This window comes from Nyctereutes procyonoides, unplaced genomic scaffold, assembly GCF_905146905.1.
Source record: "Nyctereutes procyonoides isolate TBG_1078 unplaced genomic scaffold, NYPRO_anot_genome, whole genome shotgun sequence".
In the NCBI taxonomy this organism is placed as follows: domain Eukaryota; kingdom Metazoa; phylum Chordata; class Mammalia; order Carnivora; family Canidae; genus Nyctereutes; species Nyctereutes procyonoides.
This window is the reverse complement of record NW_026575048.1, coordinates 31,905,687-31,928,080: the sequence shown is the minus strand read 5'-3', so window position 1 is coordinate 31,928,080 and position 22,394 is coordinate 31,905,687. Positions and strand designations below refer to the sequence as shown.

The following is a 22,394-nucleotide window of genomic DNA, read 5'->3' as shown; positions in this document are numbered from 1 at the left end:
AGAGGGAGAAGCAGGCTCCATGCACCGGGAGCCTGACGTGGGACTCGATCCTGGTTCTCCAGGATCGCGCCCTGGGCCAAAGGCAGGCGCTAAACCGCTGCGCCACCCAGGGATCCCCTCTTCACAACAGTCTTGGGCCGTGGTTGGGTGAAGGAGAATGGTTGCAAGCCTGGCTTTGGAGTCCAATGTGAATTTGTGTCAGACCTCCAGAAATTCTCTGGGTGACTCAGGGCAGATCACCTCCCCTCCAAGTCTCTGTTCCCTTGAATGTAAAGGAGATAATTTCTCCTCACACATGGAGCTGCTGTAAGGATTAATTAAGGCAATTCATAATTTCATGAGGGCTGTCTATACATTTAGATACCACAATTGGCTGTTTGGGAGTCAAATCTCGAAGATTCTACAATAAAAGATAACCGAATTTTGTGTGAATATAGTCGATTCGGTTTAATTAACTAAAATGATTAAGTGACTAAAAACACTGCTTTTCCCTTTTGTAGTAATAGTAACACACACCATTTTATAGGTAAAAAAAACAGAGAATCAGAGAAACATTACTTGCTCAAGAAGCAAAGCTGGTAAATGGCAGTGCACATTGGCCCAGAATCCTACCCAGTGTGAAGAGTGCACTCACTTGCTATACCTGGGGGCTGAGTACGTGCCTGTGCATACACACATGGACATGCAGGGATGAGCACACAGATGCACACATACTCTGATACACAGACACGCATGTGTGCGCATGCAAACACGCATGAATACACAGAGACACACAGACCCAGACAGAAGTGTGCACACTCAGATACACACAAGACAGGCACTGAGACATGCACAGGTATCTCATATAGAGCATGTCTCTTCATCCTTTGGACAACCGAGCCACAGCTGACAGTAGGAAGTGGTTTTTTTTTTCCTTTAATAGTCATTAAGTGTCCTGAAGCCTTGCTCATAGTCCCCCACAGAGAATACCCGCTAGTTCCCTTAAAGAACAAATGGGAGCATTTGTTTGCCTGATGCATCTATAGTCTTCTCCTGCCTCATAATTTGTGATATTCTCTAAAGAAAGTCAAAGCAACACACTGCCCTCTCTTTTACCTGATAATTTTACCAGCACTAAGGATTTTTTTTAAAATATTTATTTATTTATTCATGACAGACACAGAGAGAGAGAGAGAGAGGCAGAGACAGGCAGAGGGACAAGCAGGCTCTCCACAGGGAACCTGATGCGGAACTCGATCCCAGGACTGCGGGATCATACCCTGAGCCAAAGGCAGACACTCAAAGTGCTGAGTCACCTGGGTGTCCCAAAACTGGGGAGTTCTGTCAGTGGCCGATGCTTCACAGCATCCCTGATGATGCTGTGCATCACAGCCTACCTGATTTGGACATGGAAACCAATATTCTTCCCACCAACCCACCTTGCTTAAGTTAGGTATTTCTAGCCCAATAACAGTATGCAGCCCACATCTATTCTAAAAGGAAAGGGATGGAAGGAGAGTTTTCAAAGTGTAGCCTCAAAGAAACTCAAAGTGTGGTTTCAAAAACAAGTGAGAGGATGCTTTAAAAGTGCCTAATTTTCTTCCTGCTCCTTAACTGGAAATCAGAAATGCCTGCAAAATCCTCCACAGTAGAAGGGGAGACATTCAACACTAGGCCAGGCTGGTAAGTGCAGCTGGCCTGTCCACCCTCACTCTGCTTCACAGTAGATTACAGCCAGAGACCCGACTTCAGCTACATAATGAGGGCATGTTTTCCTCAGCCTACCAAATCAATTTAGAAACTAGTTCAGTTTGGGGATGCTTCTGTCATCAGCTCATCATCCATGCATGCTATGTGGAGAAATAGGTGCCATCAATTAAATTGAATTATTGAATAGCAGAAACTGTCAAGTCTATGGGGCCCCAGACATCAATTCATTTGAAAATACTGTCAGCCTGAAGATGGACCCACTCTGTAAGCCTAAATGAGTAATAAAAATGGTGTTTCAAATGAGTTTCACGGGATTGCCACGCAACCTAGTCTAAGGAAGAATCTTCCTAGCCTCTCTTCTATTAATATTGAACATCATTACAAAGGAGATACTCTCATTACTTAATGTGTTAACCCTGGAATATTTGAAAATGCCATTTAAGCAGTTAGGAAAAAGGCTGCTGGGTCAAGTTTGGCACAGCCTCAACATAATTATAAGACAAGAAGGAAGGAAGGAAGGGAGGGAGGGAGGGAGGGAGGGAGGGAGGGAGGAAGGAAGGAAGGAAGGAAGGAAGGAAGGAAGGAAGGAAGGGAAAGGGAAGGTAGACAAGTAAAGTGGAGGGAGAATGTGCTGGAGACTGGGAGTTTTCATTTTTCCCTGCTTCTTGTGTGACTATACAGATTTTTAATTATCGTTTATCTAAAAATCATAAGCTGACTTTTTCATTTCAAGGACAAAGGTGCTGGTTTTATGAGAAATAGGTACAATGGCCTTAAAAGAAAGTCTATCAAAGACCTATGCATGAAATTATGGTTCATGTTCTGTTTAAATAATATTATAATTCATTGACTGTCTCTACCTGGCCAATGCTCTATTTATATTATTTCTATTCCTCACAGCTATACCGTAAGGTAAGTAATTTTTTTTTCCTGAGTTTACAATTCTGAGGCCCAGGGTGCTTATGTAAACATATCTAGTTAAGGTCACACAACGAACAAGTGGCCAGCTAGACTAGGAAGCCCCATCATTGTGAGTCTAACACTGGTAAGCTATTAGCAAAACCGTGGATGTCCCTTCTACAATTTTAATTCAGGTCTTAAGTGGCCAGATTTCAATGAGTCAATGTAGGAACAAGGGACCATGTTGATGAACCCTTTACTCTCAGTTAATGGTGAAGTGAAGGGTTTGGAAATGAGTGTGAAAGTACTGGACAGAGGTATAGAAGGACCAGAAAGAAAACCAATTGTGGAAAGTAGACAGCATTAGTACTGCAAGGTTAATCCCATCATAAAGGACCCAGCAACACTTCCAAATTCTTTTTGCGATCTTGGAACTGTATTTATATCTACCGCTAGAAATCATGTCAGGTCTTTGGACACAAAACAGAATCAATGCCCACCTTCTTCTTTTTTTTTTTTTTTTTTAGCTCCTACTGTGTTTCCTAGTAGTATTGTTACAGGATCTGTGTGTTCAAAGAATGAAGAGGCAGACCAGATGAAGAGTGGTGGGCAGCAAAGAAAAGTTTATTAACCAAAAGCATAAAGCCCCTGGAGAGGGAGGGGGAGGCCGAGTGGCTTGCCGCCAGAGTTTCTAAGTTGTGAGCTCTTTTGTACAACTCTATTAAGCAGTCAGGGTACTGAGTCATGCCAATCAGGGCTTTGGTCCCATAGCTGCCTACTTACTAGGTTATATCCACGTGCTGATGGTCTTTTTTGCTGACATCTAGGGGCTTAGGTCTTCACTGCTCCGGCCCGTGATACTGACAGATGCTTTTGTGGTTCACTGTCTTTTTTAGGATGTTTTGAAGAAGTCATTTCTGCAAAGGCTGCAAAGCAGAGGTCAGGGAAGTCCTAGCTAAGCTGCAAAACAGGATGTCAGTGTTGTTTTCTTTTAGCTGTCCTGACTCCATATTTTCTTGTTGGGGACCCTGGCCCTGACTACCTCACTGTCCAATTAATCCTAAAAGTATGATTAGTTATTCTGGTAGGTTTCTCATGCTCTGAGCACTAGCCTGCTTGCGTTAATAGGAATAGCAGTTATTTTAAACTCTAACAGGAGATGTGAACAACACTGTGTCATCCAACTTGGCTTTCATTCCTTTTTCTAGTATATAGCTAAAATACTCATATTCGTCGTGATAGTGCATATACCATGGGTGACAAAGCATTTCATGTAAAAGTTGTATGTTGGAATCTTTGGCTTCTCTGAAGACTTGAGTTCAAGTGGTCAAAGACCCACCAACTAGTTGGATAGCTCTAAACAAGTCCTCTAACTTCACCTGTGAAGTTGGGGGATTGGTATAGGTGACCTCTGTCTCTGGAACATGGAAATACTGAAGGATCCTCTGAAGGACCCTTCATTTTCAGCAATGTCAACTTGCTTTCCCTGGTCCTGCTGCTTGAAATTTAGGGCTCTGACTTTAATCAAGTGGAATATCTGCCTTACAGTACCCGTTAGATAAATTGGGTAATTACATCAACTCAGCTAAAGCTCATTTAAGACATCTAATGCTTACGATACTCGGTCTGATGGTCACATTAACTAAATTTAGTAGCTGTTCTTCCTTGCTTTGAAGAAGATATTAAGGAGGTAAAGCTTCTTTAACTTTTTATCAGAGCCCTTTTCAAAACTGCCTTCACTGGATTATAATTTAGTTACAACTTTGATTTTTATCTTTAAAAGATAATTTTTGAAAAGTGTTATTTTATCTTTCCTTAGAGTTAGAATAATTATTCATGATGTCACTCACTATAAAGAAAAAGCAATAAATTCCTACTTTAGTTTAAAGAAGTTTTTCCAACAAATTAATTTTTATCACTTCTGCAGTTAGAAAATCATAAGTGTATAATTCAATGCTCTTTTATTTGCTTTGGCCATCAGAAAGCCTATTCGATTTTTTTCCCCAAGTGGTCAAAATTCACTAATTTCAGATGACTGAAAGCATCCTTTATTTTCGCTTCCTTCAGACATCAGTATCTCATTTTATCTTAAAATATATTATGCTCTATTAGCAGGTACAGATCTAAGTCCTCTTAGAAGTAGTAAGAATCTAAATTAAAATTCTTTTTTGTTGTTGTTGTTTTAAATCACAGCAAATCTGTCCCATTCACCATTATTTCCCTAGCATTTAGGACAGTGTCCAACAATGATAAGTATTTATGGGAAAAGAATGAATGAATTTATGTGTGAATCAACGTTATTCAGTCCCCATGTAACTGGATTAAAAAGCCTGTTTTCGCTACATCATACAGCTACATATGATCTAGAAGAAAATCTGTATAGATACATGCATGCTCTTACATAGACACATGCCACCTTTCCAAAAGTTTCAGACATGTGTAATTCACCTAGAATAAATACCTATACAGAGGACATGCAGATATTTGTACAGATGCATGTATTTGTACACCTAAAATACTATCCTCATACATGCAAATCAGATATGCTAATCTTTATTTAAAAATGGCCTTATCTATCACTTTTCATAGTGAAATTTTACTATTTAGCTGATAATCATGATCCTAACTGAAAAAGAAGAAAAGCAGAGGGCGTGAGGAAAAAAGGGTTATAGTAAGTTCCAGAGACAAAACTATTGGGGCCATATTGGTAGGTAGGCAAAGCAAATCTGGAATATCTATCAACTTAAAAATGTCAGTGGTAGCAGGATAATCAGGGAGCTTCAACTCTGTTTCAGTAGGAGGCAGGCCAGGGACACAGGGATGGGATCACAAGAGGGTGGGAGAAAGGAGCAATTATCTCCTGGCCCTTGGATATGCTATAGCCAATATTTCTGAAAATAATATTGGCTTGTTGAGCTGTTTTTCTCTTAAATTGCTTATTACAAAATCTTGAGGAAAACATGCACCGAAGGGCTCCAGAATGATTCAGCGCTCCATTTGTAAGCCTCAAGTCACGTCTCTGATGCAGCTTTTGTGTGGAGACAGCAGCTCAGCCCTGCACACAATGCGCCATCACTGGATCCGGTAGCTCTTTAGTTGGCATTGGCTGCTGCGCTGTGAATACAGTTTTAATGGTTGCTTACAAATCAATGCACGAGGCACGGGGTAGGGAGGGCTCTTCATCCCTAGGCTGGAGCCTTTGTACACTGTTTACAGTGGGGGAAACCTTTCAGCATAATCCAAAGAGGTGGAAGGAAGAGAAAACATAGCCACCCCCACCACATACACACACCCCAAGGCAGAGGGGAGCCTCTAAAGGTGACTTGCAGCATTCAATCTTGCTGTTCACAGTCTGTTCTCTTGATAAAGAACTTGCCATGCTGATTCCTGCAACCAAAAGCCACTTACATAAGCCAACAGGTTTTGATACCAACCCTAACCCCTACCCTATTTATCTCTCCTGCCTTGAGTTGCCTGAACATGTCTGGCTGGGTGTTGTGTCTTTTGTCCTGTTGGAGCATCTTAGCCCAGAATCCAGCACAGAGAAAAACCAGAGCTAGTCCAACTTCCCCTTATTTTAATAAACAAGAGACTGAGACCAGAGAGGGAAAGTGTCTTATCCAAGGTCACACAGAACCTGTTTTAGAATTCTTGGTTCTTGCCAAACTTTATGGCATTAGTCTCTTTTAGTTGTTTTTGGGGTTTTTTTGAGCTGGTGTTTGTAGAACCCACACCTTAGTGCTTATTCCATCCATGCCTGTCCCCTGATCTTACCTAAGGACCTCTGAGCTTCTTGATGACATGATGTCTTGGGATTCGGCAAAGCAAAGACCAAAACTTTCCTGAGCCAACTTCTTAGCAGCACTGAATGATTTAACAGTTGTACCATTGGTGGACCTGTGCATTCATGAACCCATCATGGCAACTTTGTGCAGCAGGTATTCATGAACCCATTTATAAGATAGGGAAACAGAAACTGGGATTCAGACAGGTTCTGATCCCAAGCTCAATCCTCCTTCCATCTTGTCACACTTGTGCCTCCCAGAGTTTAATGCCTGTCAGCCATAGGTGTACTCTTACTCTTCATACTATGCTCTTACTTCAGGGCCTTTGCACAAGCCCCAACCCAACCCAAGGAAGACTTTCCCTCTGTCTGGATGTTCTCACCATTAAGGTCTCAGCTCACAAGTCATCTCCTCAGAGGAGTTTCTCAACTACCCAGTCATAAGTACACTACTTGACTTCACTATTTTCATAGCCCATATCAGTATCTGAAACCATCATGTTTGTTCATTTGTTTTACTTGATTGCTATCTCTCTCTCCTGGACAGAATGGAAGTTCTATACGGTGTTATTTGCCTACATTTCCAATGCCTAGAACTGTGCCTGACACATAAATTATTACTAAAAATTCACTGAAAAAAAAAAAAAAAGAATGGTACAAATTAAAGTCACTCTTTCAACCACTCTATTCCCTTTAAAGATTTACTGCAGATAATCGGTCCAGGTGAGGAGTTCAGCCTGGGCATGTGGTGCAAAACAGTGACTTAAAATATTTTTAGAGTTCTGACCTCTAAGCTTAATAACATTTGTTTCCTTGCTTTAGCCAGATAAGAAAAACAGGCCATAGACTTGCAGATAATGAGAGGGAAAGAGATATTTTTCAGATGGTTTATATTGAAGAAAGCCATCACAACAGCTCCATTCAGGGTTGTTATTTATGAGACTGGCAGACAAACTTGATTGTTGGCATCCACTGTAGCCAGCCTCCCTCTAAGACAAGCGTACATGAACAGGGAGGGAAAGAAGATGCTGTGTCTGAATGAGCTGATTGCCCCACCCAAGACAGATTTTACTACATATAAAGCATACAACTTCTCTTAAAAATCTTATTTATCTTCAGCACTAAGGAGTATGTTAGTAATGGCTATCCTCAGTTTCCAGGAGAAGAAACCAAAGCACGTGTAGCATCTGTGAAGTGCCCAAGAACATGAAAATCACTGAAGTCCCTTTGGTGTCCATGGCAGGCCAGTTTACTAGGGACTCACTGAAAATCAAAACAGAGAGAAGGAAATGCAGGCAAGCGGATGAGGAGTGCCGAGTAATTGCAATCACTCTGCATTGTGGAAACCAAAGCCCATGATCAGAGTCTTAGATGCTCAACTTACATTGCCACTTTGCCAGCAAATCAACTCACAAACTTCAGGATCAGAACAAAGTCTTGTCAAGTGGTCGTCAGACCAGGAAGGCAGGCAAGGAGCAGGGGTGCTGGGGGTGGAGAGCAGTTGTTGAAGTGCCGATTCCTTCTGTTTGCTACACAGGGAGGTAGATGTGAGCCACCAGAATGAAAAGGATCCCACTTCTCAACAGAACCCATATAAACCACCCATAGAGGATTTTCCCAAGATGAAAAGAAAATCAGACTCTTAGGAAAACAGAAACTAGAGCCATCCATTCATTCCCTGAAAGAGTATTCAGTATTTTATACATGATATATACGGGGGCACCTGGGTGGCCCAGTCATTTAAGCATCCAACTCTTGATTTTGGCTCAGGTCATGATCTCAGAGTCCTGAGATCAGGACCTGAATGGGGCTCCACAGTCAGCAGGGAGTCTTCTAAAGATTCTCTTCTCTTCCTCTACCCCTCCCCCCAACTCATGCATGCACTCTCGCTGTCAACTAAATAAATCTTTTAAAAAATGATGTATGCAGAGGATTATTTTAAGAAGGGTAATTATTTGGGGTGCCTGGGTGGCTTAGCTGGTTGAGTGTCTGACTCAGGACATGATCTCAGGGTCATGAGATCAAGCCCCAAATTTGGCTCTACACTCAGCATGGAGTCTGCTTGACATTCTCTGTCTTTTTGCCACTCCCCTCATGATCTCTCTCTCTCTCTCCTCTCTCTCTCTCTCTCTCGGAAAAAAGGGTAGTTATTTTCTAAATTCAAGTTTTCCATAAATCAATGCCAGATGAGCTTAGATTTTATCAGAATGGCTTTCTGCTAGACAAACCACAGAGAATTTTTTCTGTGGAAACAGTGGGTCACGTAATTTCAGTGAAGTGGTGGAAAGAGGTTAGATCTCATAAGCAAGTCACTTAAACTCTTCGAGTCTTGGTTTCATCTTGAAAATGGAAAAAATAATACCTACTTGAGCAGGGTGCTAGGAGGATGAAGATTAGGTGGGACGTATATATTTATTCATGAACATGAGGGTAAGCGCTCAGGAAGTGAACCTGAACTCTTAGCTTGATCACAGCGGTCTTTATGCTCCTTTGCATGTGGGGAAGGCTTTGGTATACATCTAACCTTATATAAATTTCAACCATTTCCTAGGACATAACATTGAGCTGTTTGTTGAAAATTACAGGGTTATTACTGCCCAAACCGTTCCTCCAAAGCTCAACTTCCTACACTCTAGGAGGCTAATTCAGGCGCAGCTGCTGATATTTACAAAGTGTTATCAGGGCCCTCAGGCCCATCTTAGAACCTGGTGTGCTCACAAACCACCCACTATTACTAACCCATCTAAACCGGCAGGAGGCATCTACACTTGCTGAGTATCAGTTCTACTTGTTGAAGGTTTATTTCTTAGGTGCTCATGTCTACAGGGCATGTGCTTCTCTACTACAGGAGCCTCAATTCTGTCAATCGTACAGTTGGTAAAGGGTAAGAGTACACTGAATTTCAAGACATTTAGCTTGACTTGAAGTTATTTTGCAGAAAACAAAGCTTGTTTTCAAACAAGCTTTCAAACAAAACAAAACCACATGACTAATCATGTCACCCTGCGATCATTTAAGCACACTTAGGGCACAAAGAGGAAGTCTTTTGAAAGACAAAGGAGGTACCTGGCTCAGTGGTTGAACATCTGCCTTTGGCTCAGGGCCAAAGGTCCTGAGGTCCTGGGATCAAGTCCTGCATAGGACTCCCTGCATGGAGACTGCTTCTGCCTCTGCCTGTGTCTCTACCTCTCTCTGTTGTCTCTCAGGAATAAATAAATAAAATCTTTAAACTAAAATAAGACAAAGGAGGCTAAGCTACACAGTCAGGTTTCAGCTTTAAACTGATTTGTTCTGCTAGTAGTCAAACTTACATGGAAATGGAACTCCTTAGTAGATCCTTTTTCATTTTGACACTGGCCATGATTGCTGAGAAATATTTCTGACACATTAGACATCTTTTGCATCAACCTTCCTAACATTAAGGATCCTGTTAAGCTGGTAAGGATCCTGTTCTTTCATCCAGGGTTTCTTTCATTTGTTCCAGACGAAGTTGAAGTTATTCACAGAGAGTGAGTTGCCTTCTTGTGTCCCTTCCAGCACTGTCACATATCACGGGTCCCTAGCCCCTCAAGTATGAACTGAAATGAACACTGGTCCTATGGAGGAGGATGGCCCATAGCTGTCTCTGGCTTGGAATTGGGGGATAGGGATGATTAACAGGGCCCATGTAGGTGTCCTCTGCATCCCAGAACAGGCCAGCAGTCCAAGTTGCAAATCTATAGCAATCTTGAACTGACATTTCATGCACAGTGGTGTTGATACCCAATATATTTATTTATCTAGGGGCATAGAATAAAAACTAGAAAGCTGTCAAGTATCTAGGAGTAAACTACATACACTTAAATGTGGGCATGCAGGCACACGTATTCCAGACATCGAGGGTCCACACTAATTCAAATCCCCACTAGGTAGTGAAGAAGGGCCTCTCAGTATATGCCTAAGCTTGCTCTCAGACTTTTGCCTTAGGGCAGTAGGGCAGGAAGACTAGAGACCACCAGCAAGCCTCACACCAAGGATGACTAGCTTCGCAGAGAGACTTTTTCACGGTCCAAATACATTTCCGAGAAAGCTTCAAGAAGGAAAGTTCTTAGAAAGAGCTGGCATGATGTCAAAGATACAGGTATTCTAATAACAGTTTTACTGTACTGAAAAGACGGTAAGGAATCATTTCTCTTAGAATAATAATAAGGACAGATTAAACATTGTACAGTTGTGGGGCAGCATCTGGGTGGCATGGAAGGTTGAGCATCTGACTCTTGGTTTCAGCTTAGGTTGTGATCTCAGGGTCATGAGATCAAGCCTGGTGTCAGGCTCAGTGCTCAGTGCTGAGTCTGCTTAAGACTTTCTCTCTCTCCCTCTGCTCCTCCCCCTTGTCCCTCCTCACTCTCTCTCCCTCTCTCTCTCTCTAAAATAAATCTGTAAGAAAAAAAACATTGTGTCTCCCCAAATCAATTATACTAGTATGGGAAAAGGAAGACAAGAGCTAGAAATGACATTGAAAGAGTGAGTTGTTGTTGCTTTAAAAGTTATATGTAGGACGGTGTGTGAGGTGGCTACCAAAGCCAATGTGTACATTAATGTAAGTGAATAGTGTCCAGAATGCACAAGATTAAAGACCTTCCCCAGTGCAGGTGGGTTAGGTGTCTCTTGAAGTTGTATTCAACACCATGCATCATATTCTAAAAAAGAAGGATGCCTTAGTGCTCAGAGGAGCATGGCCAGCCTGATAAAGGAATTCGAGCAAGGACTGAGGTTGGAATCAACTGCCTGATGGAATGGCATGTGGAGCAAGATTGGACCTATTCCATATGGCCTATGGTCCTATGGGACCTGGGAAAATGAGTGGAACCTACCAGCCAGGGCCCCTAAAATTTGGATTGTGAGATCATAAACCCTCTAGTAGTTAAGACCCTCCAGTGTGGCACAGGTGACCATTTTGTAGACAGATTTTTTTTTTCTGCATTTTGGGGCTTGCACATTTTTTATTCTGCATTTTGGGGCCTCCTTGCCCCCTTGTAGACAGATTTTAAAGGAATTCATGTTAAGCAGAGAGTTGACCTTAGAAAGCTCTGAAACCCTCCCAGTGGTTTAAGTCCAAGTATTTTCTAATACCCACATGTTTCATTTGATAAAAGCAAATGCCTGCATTTTTTTTTCCTCTGTGCTTTGACAATGCACAGATCTAGGAATCTGAGTAGATTGTGTTTTAAGATCTCTCTTGATAAGGATTAATCATGCAATATACTTGGAAAAATTACTGATATCTTCTACTTTTCATCAGAGAACATATTTGTAAGTACTTCCCAACCATCAGGTTATAGGAAAATGTTTACAGCACTTCTCCAAAATCCAGAATAAGAGGGAAATTCTTGTTTGGGAATGAATCTTTGGGTGCATATAGAAACTGTTAAGAGTGGGAAGAGATGAATAAATGTTTTCTCACTAGAAATAAGATATAAGCATATAATAGGGGAAATGGGAAGAAACGTCTTTAGATCCCTAAGTGATCAAGACAGTAAAAGCCACTGGGTTTAACTCAAGCACTCGTGTATCAAATGGGGGATGGTGGGGGAGGGAGAGATATAGGAAAACAAGAGAACAAAAAATTCAATCAAATCACAGTTTGTAGTATTCCTTTTAAAATGAGGAGGGGTGAATTTTCAGATTGCTAAGGTTTCTTTCATCTTAAACATTTTATGATTCTGTCAGAACCTTTGAAATCAAAAAGAATTGGAAATCTACAACTGAAAAGAACTTTTTTTTGAAATGACTGTGTATCAGGTTGCAGGAAAAAAAGTGATAGCTATGGAGGAGAAAGCCTATTCAATCAAATAAAATAAACTTGTTAATTTGTTTGGTGGCAACAAATCTTTGTGCTCAGAAACTAAAGAGACACAAAATCAAATCAACCACACTTGGAAAGAAAGGAATAGAACTTCATCAAGAACTTTGGCTTAGGGATCCCTGGGTGGCGCAGCGGTTTGGCGCCTGCCTTTGGCCCAGGGCGCGATCCTGGAGACCTGGGATCGAATCCCACATCGGGCTCCCGGTGCATGGAGCCTGTTTCTCCCTCTGCCTGTGTCTCTGCCTCTCTCTCTCTCTCTCTGTGACTATCATGAATAAATAAAAATTTAAAAAAAAAAAGAACTTTGGCTTAGAACAGTGTGTATTGAATGAAGAAAACCACTGTAGTGATCTAGCTTCACAGTTGTTGATTTCTATGTTACATGGGCTGTCACGTAGGATTTGCTGGGCCTGGATCATATGCACGTCAATGTGGTTGGCAAGATACCATCCTGTCTTCACTCTGTCATACTCCTGAAAAGCATCTGGTCATTCTCATTATTCCCTTAGTTGGAGAATACTCTTGCAAAATAAAAATAGGCTAATTATAGGCAAGTACCAAGAAGTAATTGAAAGTCAGAACTTCCTTCAGATTAACAGCAGCATACATTCCCCAAACTGCTTTCCATTACAGACTTGTGACAATATAGGCCAGTTTCCCAAATTCTAAAGAACTAGATGTACACCAGGGTGTTTGATTCAGAACTACCTGGCTGACCTTTGACAGCTAGAAATGGAAATTAGACCTTGCTCTACTCAAGTAGAGATTCTGAAATGGTCACAACCATGATGCCCTCCCTTTATTTATTGTTTTCTGTGTTTAGTTGGCCAAAAATATGTCATATCTAGAAAATAAATTACAAGACAAATATGGTGCAACAGTGTTTTCAAATTCCTAAAAAGGTAACATTGTATCTATGTAGCAGTAGGCATTAAAAGTATTCTTGGGATCCCTGGATGACTCAGCAGTTTAGCACCTGGCTTCGGTCCAGGGTGTGATCCTGGAGACCTGGGATTGAGTCCTGCATCGGGCTCCCTGCATGGAGCCTGCTTCTCCCTCTGCCTTTGTCTCTGCCTCTCTCTCTGTGTATGTCTCTCATGAATAAATAAATAAAATCTTTAAAAAAATAAAATGAAATAAAATAAATAAATAAATAAATAAATAAATAAATAAATAAATAAAGTATTCTCAAATTCAAACTTTGAATCAAGATGTGATTGATGCTAAACTCTACCTGCATCAAAAAGACATCATGTGTAGTGTTCCTTGGGCTGTTAGAGCAAATCCCAACTCAGCCACTTACCTATTATGTGATTATTTTGTTTGAGATTTTACTTATTTATTTATTTGACAGAGGAAGAGAGAGAGCACAAGCAGGGGGAGCTACAGAGGAGAGGGAGAAACAGGCTTCCTGCTGAGCAGGGAGCCCAATGTGGGATTGGATCCCAGAACCCCAGGATCATGACCAGAGCCGAAGACAGAACTTAACCAAAAGAACCATCCAGACATCCCTGTGATTATTTTAGAAAGTCACTTAAACTCTCTGAACTTCAGGGGGGTTTTGTACGTACGATGGGATTAATAATGCAGCATTATTATAAGGATTAAATTAGATTAGGTGTGTGAAAAAGTTTAGTTTATGTGCCTGTCACTTAGTAGCCACTCTATCATTCCCTCTCTCTGTTCCTTTCTTCTTTTCTTAAAATCAAGCAGCTTGGGAAAGCAGTGGTGATAATGACTCATTCAAACAGAATATAGATTCTGTAAAATCAGGATACTCGGATCATATTGATTTACTGCCTTCCTTCTGACAAGTAGCAGTGATGGAATATGGCACATCTGGCTGTAAAGGGGTTCGTGGTTTGACAAGAGACTTTCATATTACCTCTTCCAGTCCTCACCACTGATCTAAAATGTGAGAATTAGGAAATTCATTTGACAGATGAGGAACTGAGGCTTAGGAAGGTCAAGTTCTGCTCTCAAACACAAGCTATGAGAACGAGAATTGTCTTAAGTCTTCTGACCTAAGTCAGACTAAGTCTACTACAGACTAAGTCTACTATACCTCAGTAGCCTCTTTTTCTGGTTGTCAAAGCTCTCCCTGAGGCCAAACCCTGAGTGCCTCTGGAGGGATGCACACTAACACCGGGTCTATTAGACGTGTGGTCATCTGCAAGTGCCAAGCCCAGGATTCCTGTTCATGATCAGTGGTGCTGATGCCACCTTTGTTCTCATGCCGTAGAACAGGGTCAGTCCAAGTTGTTATGTCAGTAGTTGAAGTGATGTTCTCTCCTTTATCTGTGGTTTTAATGATAGGCTATTTTTGTAGTTCTATTTAGGAAGTCCAGCATGTCTCAAGGAAACCATTTGAAGGGCCACAGGAAGGATTAATCGAATGCAGCTTATTATCTTTCCATTAGTGGAATCCATAAAGCTGAAAAGAAGGATTCTGAGATAAGCCGATCTTTTGCTTGGGATCCTATAAAAGGAAAGCTCCCCCCACCCCAAACTGCCTATTTCTTTGCTAATGCAGAGGAGGGACTTGAACGAATTATGCAGCCTCCAATAAGCCTGAGCTGACACACCTACACAACTGGCAGGTCACCATCATTTTTGCCATCCCATAAAAGACACTCCAGGTGTTTGTGTTTGTGTTTTTAATGTTCCACTGCTCTTTGCAAGGAACAAACTTTTAAGTATAGTCCTGATGGTGATGAATGAACATCATATTTCCTTTTCCTTCTCCAAGACAACGTAATTGTACATCACACATGGCAGTCAGTGGTCATGTTTAATATTTTAATGGCATCTGAGTTGCAGATTAAAATTTATAAAGAACAGTGTGATCCCAGGAAAAAGGATGGGGAGCCATTTCCACTTTCAAAGGCAATAAAGCAGATGGGCCTCCCATTCCAGACTTAAGTGCTAAGATATTTCAGATACCTTGTAATGCCGGAACCCTACAGAAGGGAAGGAAGTTTCTCTCTCTGTCCCTCTCTCTCAGACATTGACTTATTTTGCATTGCATGCTTACAGATCATGAAGATAACTCCAGAGGGCAAGATTAAATTTTGTTTCTAAAAGCTTAGGCTGTAACTTTAGGACCCAGCATGTTGACTAGGCAATTAAGAATTGACAGGGAGGGCAGCCCGGGTGGCTCAGTGGTTTAGCGCTGCCTGAAGGCCCAGGGCCTGATCCTGGAGACCCAGGATGGAGTCCCATGTCAGGCTCCCTGTATGGGGCCTGCTTCTCCCTCTGCCTGTGTCTCTACCTCTCTCTTTCTCTCTCTCTGTGTGTGTCTCTCATGAATAAATATGTAATCTTAAAAAAAAAGAATTGACAGGGAAACACAGTACAGTCCTAAGTGGAGGACAATGATGGTAACTACCGTGCTCATCATTATCTCGAAATATCTTCACTTTGAAGAGATGATCTAATTATTCCCTTGCACATCCCTCATGGGAAAGGTGTTATTATTTCCATCTTGAAGATGAATATAATGTCTCCTCCTGATTTATAAGTGTCATTTCTTATGAGAAGTTTCACTATTTGCTTTCATGCTCATACTCACAATATGATTCTTATACACCCCAAATTAGCTAATTTAAGTAGAATTAGAGGCAGAATAATGTTTCCATAAATGACTAAAATTCAATGTTTTCCAAATTGTTTTAATCATATACCTTATGAAACAATAAAATGTCCAAAAATACAGAATATAGGAACTCATAAGGATCATATACAAAATAAATATAATTATAAAGTCTAGTGCATTTCCTGAGCTTTTGTAGGGTATGTGCAACTCCTCTCTGGGATGGGAAGTGGGGGAGAAGAGGAGTTAGAGGATTAATGATTGTCTTCCTCTTTCTAATAAACCCTAACAACTGCAGCTCTTATAGTAAGCTTTTCCTGGAGCTAAAACATAGGATAAAAGGGAAATAGAAAGAAAAGTAAAAGGAGGAGCAAAGAAATGGATGAGCAAACAAGAAAAGAATGGATAATAGAAACACTGAGTGGTTGGCCTTAAATATCAATGTCATGACACTGGAGGCTTCCAAAGAGACTGTGTTAGTTTGTTAGGGCTGCTTTAACAAAAGACCACAGTCTGGGTAGCTTAAACAATACAAATTTAGTTTCTCACAGTTTGGAAAGATAAATGTCCAAGACCAAGGTGTTGGTGGGTTTTGTTTCTCCGGAAGCCTCTCTCCCTGATTTGGGAGAAGGGCTGCGTTCTTGCTGTGTCTTCACAGGGTCTTTCCTTTATTTGCATGCGTCCCTGGTGTCCATGTGTCCCAGTATCCTCCTCTTATAAGGATACCAGCCTGATTAGATCAGGGCTCCACCCTAACAGCCTCATTTTAACTTCGACATCTCTTTAACATCCTATTTCAAAATAGTCACATTCTGAGCTTAGGGCTTCACCAGATGAATGTGGGGGAGATAATTTAGCCCATAACATGTGCTTTTATTTAAAATCATCTCTGCTTTCAGGCCAGATATTAGAAATATGTAATAACTATTCAGAATGACACTATAGGAAATGGTTGTTAAAAGATAAACTGAGGCACATTAAAACTTTTAAGAATTTATTTGAGCAAATATGTATTTCAATTAGGCAGAGCCAAACCACAGTGGTTTAGGGACACTGCCAAGAGAAACAAGGGGAAAGGCTTTTATAGAGCAGAGGTGGAAGTAAGGCAAGGAAATTATTTGATTGGCTATAGCTTCAATGGTTGCCTTATTTGGTAAAGGCTTAGGCGGCTGCTTGTGATTGGTTGCTTTAAAATTTTGTTTTCTCAGATACAAGTTTATTTCTGAAATTGATGTGGCTTAGGTTTTCATTTCCCTTCATAGGTCACCAAGGCATTAGAGCTACCTCAGTCACTTCAACATGGTCAACAATGCTGTCTTACTCCAGCAAGTCACACACTTTTCTATCAGCTGGCCTGACTTGCGATCCTTACCTACCTAGTCTCCAAAGAGGATTCTATTCATCTGCTGGGAGCTTCCTCCCAAAAGTTCCCTGGAGATGGTCCAAAGCCTCAAAGGGGAGGCTGTTTTCTCAACAGATCCCCAAAGTGTGTTTGCATAATAATTCTGACCACGTGCTCCCTAAGAGCAAGCCATTGCCTCGTTTCTCTTCCTGTGAGATGAGAGGTGACAAATGGAGCCATTCTTCTTTTCATGTTTTGTGAGAGGCACTTTTCCCTCAAAACTCCTCAGCTTTAAGGGTTTTCCCAGTAATGATCTGCACCAGACAGTGTCACCACTGAGTGTCCCCCAGAGAACACACATATTTGCTCCTTGCTGGTAATCTCAGGCCACACAGTCAGCTGGAAAGTCTGACAGCCTCACCTGCTGCCAGCTGCATTATTTGGACAAAGGAAAGCATATCCCTGGTGTCAAGGTTTGTGGGGATGGGGAGGTGGAGAACAAAGCTCTTTCCAAAATGGTACAAAACACATGAAATTGTATTTGCCACCACTTTAAGAAGACTTGACATTCAGTATCCCAATTTTAAAATATGTGAGTGGGGATTATATCCCATTATAAATGAAGTCTCTGTTTTAGAATACTATTATTGATTTCCTGGTTCCTTTAAATAGTAAGCTTGGTGCATTTCTTAATGTACTAATTGTGTTAGGTAATTGGCAGAACTGGGATATATGTGTATATATAACGCAAAGTCAGTGGAAATTTGTGCATGCATTCATTTGGTTAACAAGCCCTTAACCAGCTTATCCCACAAGCCAGAGATGGGACCAGGTGCTAGGGACACAAAAACGAACAAACTCCTGCCCTCACTGGGCTCATGATCAACTGAAGAAGAGAGTAATGGGCTAGTCTAGAGAGAGACTGGTTCTCAAGTCGAGTATGTATCAGCATCACCTGAGCCACCCCACACCCCATCCTCTAGTTTCTGATTCAGTAGGGCCAATTTGCTTTTCTAGCAAGTTCCCTGGTGATCCTGATACTACTGGTCCAGGGCAATAGTTTAAGAACCACCGATCTAGTGTCTCAAGTGTTAGGAGGTTCCAGAAGCTCTGAAGTGGAATTTCCAGCCCTGGCTGGAGGGCAAAGGGGGATGTATGAGATTTCACAAAGGAAGTGAGTTTTAAAGGATGAGCTGGGAAAGGTAGGGAGGGCAGGATTAGGACATGCGGAACACATTTAGTTGTAAAGGACAAAAGTAGGAGAAAGTACTTATGGTTTGAAAAAAAATAGAAATAATTCTGTTTGGCTAGGATGAAGTTTGAGTTTGAAGTAATTGCAAGAGATGAAGCTGAAAAACTATGTAGGGCCCAGAGCTGTGATTGAGGGCTTTGTGTGATTATTTAACCATGAATCCCCAAAGCCAGGCTCCAAGCTGGAAGATCCTTGGTTAGAAGAACTCCATCATAGTTATCTTTTGTCTAAAGAGACTTCTTTCTGAGCCTGGCACAGAGCTTCCCAGTCTTTTGGAAGAAATCCTTTTCATTTCCCTAAAATGACAACTCTCACTGGAGGTGGTAGGACTGTAGAAACGGTGTGTTGATTGCATGTAACCAGAACTGGATGAGGACTTAAGCTTTTTGCCATTCAGCCATGAACCACATGAGGGAGTGTGTCAGTAGCTTAGTAATTAATAGGTTGATTATGATGGACTCAGAAAATCCTAAGCTTCAATCACCTCTAATGACCTCCCGGTTACTCAGAGGGGAGGGATGACAGGCCGAGGAAGGAGGGAGTTGGAGACAGGAAGACCCCGCCGAGCACAGGTTGTGATGACATGTGCTTCATTCCTCCCTCCAGGGGAAGATGACGACGACGATGAATGTGGGGAGGAGAAGCTGCCCTCCTGTTTCGATTATGTGATGCATTTTCTGACTGTGTTCTGGAAGGTCCTCTTCGCCTTCGTCCCCCCGACAGAATACTGGAATGGCTGGGCCTGTTTCATTGTCTCCATCCTCATGATTGGCATACTGACAGCTTTCATTGGAGACCTGGCTTCCCACTTTGGATGCACCATCGGCTTGAAAGATTCTGTGACTGCAGTAGTGTTCGTCGCACTTGGAACTTCGGTACCAGGTAGAGAATATGTTCATATATGATCTCCCCCAGACGTGGAAGCCCATTTGCCTTCTTGACCTTTTCTTTCTCACAGTTTCAAGGACTATGACAACAAACAGGCCTATGAACAAGAGCCCACGGATATAAATAATGTCACTGCCAGAAGACGTCATGGCATTTTTCAAGGTTAGAAAGCTAGTCGGTATCATCATGATGACAGGAAAGCATTCCCAGGGGGACTGAGAGAACAGATTGGTTTGATGGCTAGATCGATAGATCAGCTTTATTACAACCAGCAATTTCAAAAACACAAACCAAAATTACAGAATCACCTTTACACACAGAATTTGACTTTTATATACTTACTAACGTTTGGATGACTTCCATGAATCTGACTGGTTGGGTAACTGAAATAAATATCTACTGAAGACCTGATACAATATTCCCTTGACCAAAGTGTTAATGTGAGTAAATTAAAAAAAAAAAAAAGTAGACATTGATCAGGACAGGGCATAAGTAATCCCAGCCAAAGCAATTAGAACAAGTACACATTTCATGGATGTCCCTTCATGCATTTCTTATAAGCTGAATTTTTCTTCCAGTCTACAACTGTAGCTCATTATATTTGCTTGCCTTCTAAGAAATCATCCTCCCAAACCTGACATTGATAGCAGTAATTTTCAGACATTGGTGAGCATCAAAATTACCTGGGAGCTTGTTTAAAAAAATGCAAATGCCTATAACCCACCATCCACCTGCAGAATCAAAAGATCTAGAGGAAAGACCCAAACATGAGTGTTTTAAGTTCACAGGTAATTCTGGTGCACATCAGAGCCTACTGTAACCAAGGTTCTGGACCCAGGCCCCAGTACTAGTTGACATCTTGACAGATACACAGCTAACCCTGGCTTTTGGTTTTGAGTCTAAAAAACGATTGCAGTTTAAATCATGTATATATCTCTTCACTGGAATTCACTGTGAATATCTATCATCTCCACTCAGATATCATCTCAGTGTCTCTGAGCCTTGCTTTATTTGTAATATAGGGATAATCATACTGAACTTGCAGAATTGTGGTAAGGACTGGAGAAAACACCTATAAATTATGCATCTGCTAAAGCATTTGAAACATAGAAGGAATTTGATTAAAACACCAGCTTTTGTTATTAGTTATTTATGAATAGCTGAGGATGATCTGACCAGTATAAATTTGGATACTTCGTCCTTGAGTAACCAGAAAAAAACTGTCCAGTTCTATAGTGGTGAGCCATTGCACATGGTGTTATCCAACTGATTGACCATTTGAGAGTCTTGATAAAGGGACCCGATGTGGAAAAAAAAAAAAAAGGGACCCGATGTGGTTCTGGTGTCACTGAGTTAATGGAGGACTCAGGGGATTTAGCGGGTCCTTTTACTACTATCTTAGTGGCCAGAAGTAGGCAAAGTCTTCCAGTTGACTGCTGATGCTCAGAGGAGATTGGACTCCCTCTCAACACCAGCTGTTTCTATCAGTTCCAATTTGGGTCTTTATTTTTATTTTTTTCCAAAAATAACCAGAAATTTAGCAAGCAGAAGGAAGACCTTGAAATATTCATACTGTGAGTTGTTTTGTTTTGAGAACACATTTACCAAAAAGAACTAAACATAATAGTTACCAATCACTCTATCTTAGGTTACTACAGGAAAATATTTTGGAGTCTACTCTTCCTAAGGCTTAAATCACTGTATCAAATGGTGCCCAAGTTAGCACACATTCTGGCCCTGGGTTTAACCCTTGAGGAGAATATGTGCAAATTATGATAATGAAAGCAAAATTAGGTCTCTCATCAGAGTTACTCAAAATCAACCTACCTCTCTGGAAGTCAGCAGTTGGTCCCATCAAATGCATCTCTTGTTTTCCAAATGATCAAAAAAAAAAAATGCTTTTACTACATCAAATCCTTGTTTCTAAAAATATATATTTTTTAAGTTTCCCAGCTCCTTATCTCAGTACCTCAAAACTGGCTCCTTTTCCCATATACTGGTCTTCCAAAGTAGCTCTGTGCATCTCTTGTATTAAATTCTTTTGAAGAGTGTGGCAGCCATACCATATCATTTTTCCGTAACATGAAATGTGGATTCCACTAAACCTTAGTGTTTGGAGGAGTCATTTGTTCTGCCACTTAAAATGGGCTCAGAACCCAGGTAGGGGCATCAAGAGGTAAGAAAGCCTGTTGGGGAGAAAACATCAGAAACATTCACTGTCAAAATGGTTTTCCTTCACTGCCATAAATTCTTCCCATCGGGAAACAGATTTCTTTACTTTGTCATCAGGAGGATTCCTGTAATTTGCTGCAATATTAGCTGTGCAGTGTGTTCCCCACACAATATTCACAGGTAATCTCATATTTATATAAACAGACATCCCATTCCCCCCAAAACAGCTGTGCAAATTGAACAAGATGCTGAACAAACATAATATTTCTGACTTTATTCTTGAACCCTGATGATTCAGAGCAATGCTTTATTATATTTCCTGGCTCAAAAAAAAAATTATTCTATTATTCCGAGATGACAAAGCCCAATCTCTACAGGTGGAAGAATAAAAGAAACTAATTCTTTTCACTCAGAGCTTACCATTAATGGGCATTGGTCCTGAGGCCCGGCTTTTTCTCTGGGCTGATGTCTTGACCCTTTTCCTAAAGTAGAAGAGCTCTAAGCTGGTGTTTGATGTACTGCTGCCTCTTTGTAGGTGAGACTCTTGGATTCTCAGCTTGTGATGGCCTGCCCTGAGGCAGGATTAAATATTTAAATATCTTATCTAAAGTATTTTTTCATCATATTCAAAATCTATGGGGAAAGGAGCTTATGCCTTTCCAGGTGAGACAGAGCTTCTTCCCAATACTGTGAATCAAATGCTCATTATAACCTACCGGCAGAAGGGGGCGCCTGAGTGTCTTCACTCCCCCTCAACCTTAGTATGCCTAGAAGACCTTAAAGACCCATACCTGTTAGGAGAGCAAGAGCAAGAGCCTTCTTTTCCTGACTCACCTTCTGCAGAGCTACTTGTCTAGAGAAGAGGAGCTTCCTGAATCATCTCCTTCTACCTTTTAATGTTGGAGTAAGCAAAGCCTGATCTCTAGCTCT

General features: G+C 41.2%; 1 protein-coding gene across 9 annotated transcripts in view; it reads left to right on the top strand.

The window, feature by feature from the left end:
* The window catches only part of SLC8A1 (solute carrier family 8 member A1), a 378,498-nt gene that overhangs the window by 331,900 nt on the left and 24,204 nt on the right, over positions 1 to 22,394 (top strand). For all 9 annotated transcript variants that reach the window (XM_055327409.1, XM_055327413.1, XM_055327411.1 and 6 more), the window contains one exon: positions 19,011 to 19,286. In XM_055327409.1, the coding sequence (XP_055183384.1) occupies positions 19,011 to 19,286 (276 nt within the window). The remainder of the gene's footprint in view (positions 1 to 19,010; positions 19,287 to 22,394) is intronic.